Source organism: Onychostoma macrolepis, chromosome 22 (assembly GCF_012432095.1).
Source record: "Onychostoma macrolepis isolate SWU-2019 chromosome 22, ASM1243209v1, whole genome shotgun sequence".
In the NCBI taxonomy this organism is placed as follows: Eukaryota; Metazoa; Chordata; class Actinopteri; order Cypriniformes; family Cyprinidae; genus Onychostoma; species Onychostoma macrolepis.
The window spans coordinates 6,759,501-6,766,488 of record NC_081176.1 but is presented as its reverse complement, the minus strand read 5'-3'; the positions used below and the strand labels follow the sequence as shown (position 1 = coordinate 6,766,488).

The window sequence follows — 6,988 nt, the reverse complement described above, 5'->3', positions numbered from 1 at the left end:
TATGTACAAATATATTAAATATATAAAATAAAGTAAACAAAAATATATATTTACAATATTACTCTATAATTAACTAATATGTCCACATACTTACATGTAAATTATCAAATTATATGTACTTTATATATATATATATTTCATTATTTTATGATTTATAGATATATAAAATCAAAATGTAAATCAAATGTACCACAATATATATATATATATATATATATATAGGTATACATGTATAAATATATATGTGTGTGTATATATATATATATATATATGAGAAGTTTCTTTGCAAAAACTTTTATTATGTTATCATGTTTTTATTGTGTTAGTTAGCTGTATTTTTTAGTTATTTTTAATTTAATCAAAATAACCCAGTTGCAGTTTGATTGAGATTAATTGGAATGAACAATGAAAAACCTTGATTTTTGAGAATTGTTAAAAACGGTCTTTGCAAATGTATATATATATATACACACACACACAAACTGAAAATTAAATATATAATAATATAACAGTCAAGTTAATAAACAATAAAATCTGCCCGTGTGGGTTACAGATATTTTACAACCAAACCATAAATAAACCAAAATAAATGTCTCATCCACTCAGAATGAGCTGGTACATTAATATGTCTTGTACATTAGCGCCACCTGTGGGTTGAGAGGGTTAAAGGGTTAAAGTGGGATTTCAAAGGCTCTGTTGTTCCAGTGCTCAGAGGATGTGGAAGTGCCTAAATAACAGATGCTCTATTCATCCTGAGCCTGGACCACCAGCATTCAGCATTCAGCATTCAGGAGGAGAAGCAATATGACAAAGCATTGCTGATATTCCTAAAGCATCCTTACTGGTAATGTTTGGAGTTAATCATCAGAATATACACGCTTCTGGAAACATGATGGACTGAATTCAGTTTCAAAGTGCCTGTCTGTGACCTGGAGACTGAGCGTAGTTTTTTCTTTCCCTCACAGTGAACAGAGGAGTCTTGTGTTTCTCCTGGAGCACCTGCATCAACACCTGCGTTCGGCTCTGGATGAAGAGGAAAAATAATCAGTTCACCGGGAGTAATCCAATCCTTATGTGAGTAAGAGCGGCTTAATAATGTATTGCTATTATTTTCATCTATCAAAGAATGAATTTAGCTAGATTTGTCGAGTTTTTTAAAGAATTGTGAAGAAAAATAGTGGATTAGTATTTTCAATCCATACCACCATGCTCCAAATATAGCAGTTTTATTGTAGTATCACTGAGGTACTATTATAATTTTGAATAATTTTTTTATTTATTATATTCATTTTAAAGTCACTTATTTTTTTATATTTTTAGCTGTTTTTGTTTTATTTTCAATATGTTTATTCAGTTGTTATTTTGGCTTTAGTCAATTTAGTGCATCAAGTTAAACTAAATTAAAATAAAAAATGCTTTGTTAACTAGTTGAACTAAAAATAACAATTTTTATATATTATAATTTATTTATATGAATATTATTTTATGTAAATATATAAATATTTATTTTATACATTATTATTAAAATTTATTCCAGTTAATATTTTTTTTAATTCAAATAATGAAAATGTATTTTAGTTTAATTTTACTTTTAATTAACTAATAATATAAATATAAATTATTATATTTATATAAATTTCTTCCTGTTCAGCCAAAAAATAGTCGTAATTCAAAAAGTCAATTCAAAAGTGAACAAAAGGGAATTATCCCCACATTAAAGCAGAGGCCACTTCAGTCAGCGATTAAAAGAGGGATTAAAATGATTTTTCCCATTAATCCGTAGCACACTAAAAATTCCTCTGGTATGCACTGACTTTTTGGTGATTAAACTCTTCAGGGAAGGATTCGACTTTGTTTTTCAGGTCCAGGTTTCTTCAGCATGGGCAGCGTTGACTTCGGTCCTCTGATGGAGATCATAGAGGTGAGAGACGAATGGCTGGATGATGATTTTCCCAGGTAACCATGCACCTTTTCTTTTATTCTTTTGAAAAATCCATAAGTGTCCACCATAGACATTGATGATCTGGTTTTGAATGGTTGAACTTTACTACATTTTCTTCCTCAAATTTCAAAATTTGTTCACATTGTGGTGTAAAATACATCATATGCGTTTGTGGGATGCATGATTAAGAAACTGGACATTTGATGCATTAAAGTGTTTATATTGGTAAATTATTCCAGCCTGAATTGAATGTAAGAAATTCCAAAAAATAAAGCAAAGAAGGTTCATCAAAACAAACTTGAAGTTTGAAGGCTACACTGGCCTTACAGATAGATACAGGCTTTAAAAAAGGAAAAGAGCATAATTTCTTCAGCGAATCCTGAGTGAGATGCTGAACAGAGCAGGTGCAGCTCTCTCCTTAAATGGAAAGCAGCCACGTCATGTGACGCAGCGAGCTGCCAACAACACAAGCAGCATCACCAGGAAAATGGAGGCAGGTCAGGCATAGAGGAGCAGCTCCAGCATCACACGACAGCATGATGCTTTTGAAATATTAAACAGCATTAGGACCATGAGATTTCACGCTAGCGTAGAGTAAGAACTCGCACAATCAGCAAGCAGCCAGAAACCTTGTATACGTCTCACGCAGCAGGTAAGCGAGAACAGCTTTGATTGTGCGTTTTTGGTTTGTTTGTTTTCTAAAGCATGCTAAAATCATCCATTTTATTAAGTTTGTGTTGATTAAAATGGGTTTTAATGCTGCATTATTGTTTAATACCAAACACCCACTGAGAGAAATAGAAATTTGATGAATCTCCACAGGGAAGCTGTTGTTGTTATAAATAACATGTTGCCAAATTTAGGCTGTGATTCATTCATTTATTTGCATCTTTTAGTATTAATATGCACTTCTGTAGTATGTTTTGCTTTGTTGATGCTAATAACTGTCTTTCTCAAGGCTTCTGGTTTGTCGTTGTCGTCTAAAATGTGCATTTCATGGGGAAACAATGACAGCTGCGAGTTAAATAGTCTTTTAGCGCAGAAGCAGCAGCTGTGAACCCCACCAGCTCTAACAACCCCCTCTATTTATCAGCTGCGTGTGCAACGACCCCGAGGGCCTACTCGCTAATTAGCATATCACAATATGCTCTGGTCTTAAAGAAACAGTCACCCCAAAATTACAATTTTGTCATTTGCACACCCTCATTTTGTTCCAAAATCGTATGACTTTCTTTGAACACAAACGTTGGACTTTATTTTCTTACACTAATCAATATTTGCACTTACAAAAATTTGTGTCAATATTAAGTGAATTGAAAAATTGTCCTCGCTAGGCCACTTCCTGCGGAGGGTGACATGGACTCTTCCTGCGCCCTGAACGAGGGGAGGACTTGTAAGTCACTTTGTTTCATACACAAATGTTCTTCTTAAATGAGTAATTTGCATTTGTGTAATGCAAATCGTATCATTATTGGCTCAGCTCCCCCAAACTCTCTCCTCATTGGTGGAGCTGGAGGGGGCGGAGCTCACCGGAAGCGTCGCACGCTGGTGGCCCCAGATATGAACTTGTCGTTGGACCAGAGCGAAGGGTCCTTGCTCTCCGATGACTTCCTGGATACACCTGATGATCTGGATATTAACGTGGATGATATTGAGACGCCCGATGAGACGGATTCGCTTGAGTTCATTACCAACGGCAACGACCTGGAGTGGGAGGGTAAGAATATGCTATTCTTCATGGCTCTGGAAAGAGATCGGTAAGTAGGTAGATAGAAAGATCAGTAGATAGACAGTTTGGTAGATAGAAAGATCAGTTGATAGACAGTTTGGTAGATAGATAGATATATAGATAGATTGATAGACAGACAGACTGGTAGACAGACAGACAGATAGATAGACTGGTAGACATACAGACAGATAGATAGATAGATAGATAGATGGATGGATGGATGGATGGATGGATGGATGGATGGATGGATGGATGGATGGATGGATAGATAGATAGATAGATAGATAGATAGATAGGTAGGTAGATAGGTAGGTAGATAAAAAGATTGGTAGTTAGACACATAGTTAGATAGATTGGTAGGTAAGTAGATAGAAAGATCAGAAAATACAACGATTGGTAAATAGTAGTTAGATAGTTCGGTAGGTAAGTAGTTAGATAGATTGGTAGGTAGTTAAAATGGTAGGAAGATAAATAAAAAGATTGGTAGGTAGTTAGATAGATAGATCGGTTGGTAGTTAGACAGGTAGGTAGATAGATCGGTAGGTATAGATTGGTAAGTAGTTATAGATCTCTAGGTAGTTAGATAGTTCGGTAGGTAGTTAGATAGATAGATAGATAGATAGATAGATAGATAGATAGATAGATAGATAGAAAGACCAGTTAGTAGTTAGATCAGTAGGTAGATAGATACAAATATTGGTAGGGTTGGTGGATAGAAGAAAATATAGGTTGGTAGATAGGAAAATCAGTAGATAGATAGATAGATAGATAGATAGATCAGTTGGTATATAGAAAGATCAGTTAGTTAGATCAGTAGGTAGATAGATACAAATATTGGTAGGGTTGGTGGATCAGTTGGTTGATAGAAGAAAAGATAGGTCGGTAGATAGAAAAATCAGTAGATAGTTAGATCGGTAGGTAAGAAGTTATGTAGATATATGTTCCACTCATTGATCCATGGCTTTCAGATGACACACCCGTCGCCTCGGCCAAAGCGCCCCCTGCTGACAGCGACGCTGATGGAGAAGGTGTGGATGGGACGGGTGTCAACGGCCGATTATGGAGGACCGTGATCATTGGCGAACAGGAACATCGGATCGATATGCAGGTCATACGGCCCTATCTGCGCGTCATATCGCATGGAGGTACATCACGCTTCAGAATCATTATTTATGCAGTTTATTTAATCTCTGCTGTGTCCTTAAGTCGCTTCTTCTACTTTGTTCTTTAGGTTACTATGGCGAGGGCTTGAACGCCATCATTGTGTTCACGGCGTGTTACCTTCCTGAGAGCAGCTGCCCAGATTACCATTACCTGATGGAAAACCTCTTCCTGTAAGGAAATTAACTTATTCAACTTAGCAAACACAGCCAAGCCAGACTGTACAACCTTCTTGTTCTGTGATTTTCTTATTTGGCTTCTCTTCACACGTTCACGCTGTCTTCACACCTGTTCCTCAGGTATGTGGTGAGCAGTCTGGAGATGCTGGTGGCGGAGGATTACCTGATCATATACATGAACGGAGGAACGCCGCGGAGCAAGATGCCCGGCATTAGCTGGCTCAAGAAGTGCTATCAGATGATCGACAGAAGGTATGGAAATAGCGATTGCTTTCATGCAAATGGTTTTAAGAAATTGAGATAAACATCTTCAATCTTCATCCTCAGACTGAGGAAAAACCTGAAATCTCTGATCATCACTCATCCATCCTGGTTCATCCGGACAGTCATCGCAATTTCCAAACCTTTCATCAGGTAAACATATTATTCAGCACGATTGAACAGAAATGAGATTTGAAGTTGTTTAAATAAAATCAAGTACTTATTAAAAAGCTAAAATATTGGTAAATTAATCTTATAATTATATATTTTTTCTTAATACATAAAATAAAAATACAAAATATTGTACTAAATAGAAATAAATTCTCATAATTAACGAAAAGTGCATGGATAATTTTTCAAAGTTCATTATGCAGGGTTCAGACATGCTCATAAATTATTATTTTTTTTTTTTTTTTGCTCTGCAGTGTGAAGTTCATGAATAAGATCCGTTATGTGCACAGTCTGGAAGAGCTGGAAAAGATTGTTCCTATGGATCATATCCAGATCCCAGAGTGTATCTTACAGTAAGAAGATTTCAAACATATTTTACCCTTTGCTAACCAAAACTAAAATCTGATACCAATTTCTAAGATCAATGTATCTTTTTAACAGATTTGAAGAGGAAAGAATAAATGCTAGAAAAGAGAGGTAATCATCAAACTCCTCAAAACTGGCTAATTTGACACCTATTAGATAATGCTTTCAAAAAATGAAAGAGGAGACCAGGAACTCGCTGTTTACCCAGAATGCTCTTCTCTTTGTAGAATGGAGCAGGAACAGAAAGAGCAACAGCATCAAGAACAACAACAGAAGCCCGTCAATCCAGAGAGGTGAGCAAACAAACAAAACACATCATTATTCCATGACTGATTCATAAAATAACCAAACAACTCTCTGCCTGCAGGACAACAGCGATCGAAGAACCTGGACTCTGAGAGGACGAGCTTGAATGTTTTTGTTGCTGATCTTAGATCATTTGTCATATTCCCAAATTATATATTAATACACATATCAGACATCTCAAACCTGGTCTTAGATCAGCAACAAAGCGGAAACTTTAATCGAATGTTGGCGAGTGAGAAGGCCAGCTGCTCTCGCTTTCGTCCTCAAAGGCACAATTTTAAAAAAGCATTTTGAAATCCACCAACAGATGGCACTACGCACAGAGAAACGTCGCTGTTTGGTAGCAGTTTGTACCATTGTGCACTGTAGCCTCTTTGCTGTTATCGCTTTTTTAAATAGGCTGTTCCCTGCTTGCTGACCCTGGAGAATGTCATGTGACTTGCCTTTAATCGACGGGTGTGTCCTCTCAGGATTGGATCGCTGGTGCATGTCGATTTCCAAGCATCTCTGTGCTTCTCTGTGTGTATGCACCCAAATTGAATGTAACTTTCTTCCATTTCGCTGATTATGTTTGCCTGGAATCCTTTCTTGGATGTTTTTGAATGTTTTAACCCCTTCCATCTTGTTTAATGACCAGCTTTTGTAAACAATAAGTGCCAGTCATCTCTGAAAACATTTTGACATTAGCTGTACTTTTATGTTGCCTTATGTTTGCTATGAAAATGGTTCAAAATTAAACATTCTGCTATATGTATGACTACAATTTTGATTTGGTTTCGTCTTTTCTTGATCTTTATATCCAGTAACTGATTGCGTGTAGTCTGTATTATGTAATCAGATTCCAGAAATTAACTACTTGTAATTAAATTATAT

General features: G+C 36.0%; 1 protein-coding gene across 3 annotated transcripts; it reads left to right on the top strand.

Moving 5' to 3' along the window:
- The first annotated feature begins 365 nt into the window (after positions 1 to 365).
- Positions 366 to 6,878, top strand: atcaya (ATCAY kinesin light chain interacting caytaxin a). 3 transcript variants are annotated; one of them, XM_058759736.1, is made up of 13 exons: positions 366 to 844; positions 966 to 1,074; positions 1,863 to 1,956; positions 3,277 to 3,335; positions 3,423 to 3,659; positions 4,640 to 4,816; positions 4,903 to 5,005; positions 5,132 to 5,263; positions 5,339 to 5,425; positions 5,698 to 5,796; positions 5,885 to 5,920; positions 6,037 to 6,102; positions 6,177 to 6,878. In XM_058759736.1, exons 3-13 carry the CDS (start codon positions 1,880 to 1,882, stop codon positions 6,205 to 6,207), a joined length of 1,104 nt encoding a protein of 367 aa, XP_058615719.1. In that variant the 5' UTR covers positions 366 to 844; positions 966 to 1,074; positions 1,863 to 1,879; the 3' UTR covers positions 6,208 to 6,878. The 3 variants fall into 3 exon arrangements, with proteins under 3 accessions (XP_058615719.1, XP_058615721.1, XP_058615720.1); XM_058759738.1 differs by having other exon boundaries at positions 372 to 844; positions 1,863 to 1,921; XM_058759737.1 differs by lacking the exons at positions 366 to 844; positions 966 to 1,074; positions 1,863 to 1,956 and adding an exon at positions 2,263 to 2,594.
- The last annotated feature ends 110 nt before the right edge of the window (positions 6,879 to 6,988 follow it).

What these genes read in the sequence shown, in the direction of transcription:
- atcaya (XM_058759736.1), top strand. Translation starts at nt 1,880, where the DNA reads ATGGGCAGCGTTGACTTCGGTCCTCTGATGGAGATCATAGAGGTGAGA. An exon ending in CCTGAACGAGGGGAGGACTT is followed by an intron (nt 3,336 to 3,422) that starts GTAAGTCACTTT and finishes TTATTGGCTCAG; the next exon opens with CTCCCCCAAACTCTCTCCTC. An exon ending in ATAAATGCTAGAAAAGAGAG is followed by an intron (nt 5,921 to 6,036) that starts GTAATCATCAAA and finishes TTCTCTTTGTAG; the next exon opens with AATGGAGCAGGAACAGAAAG.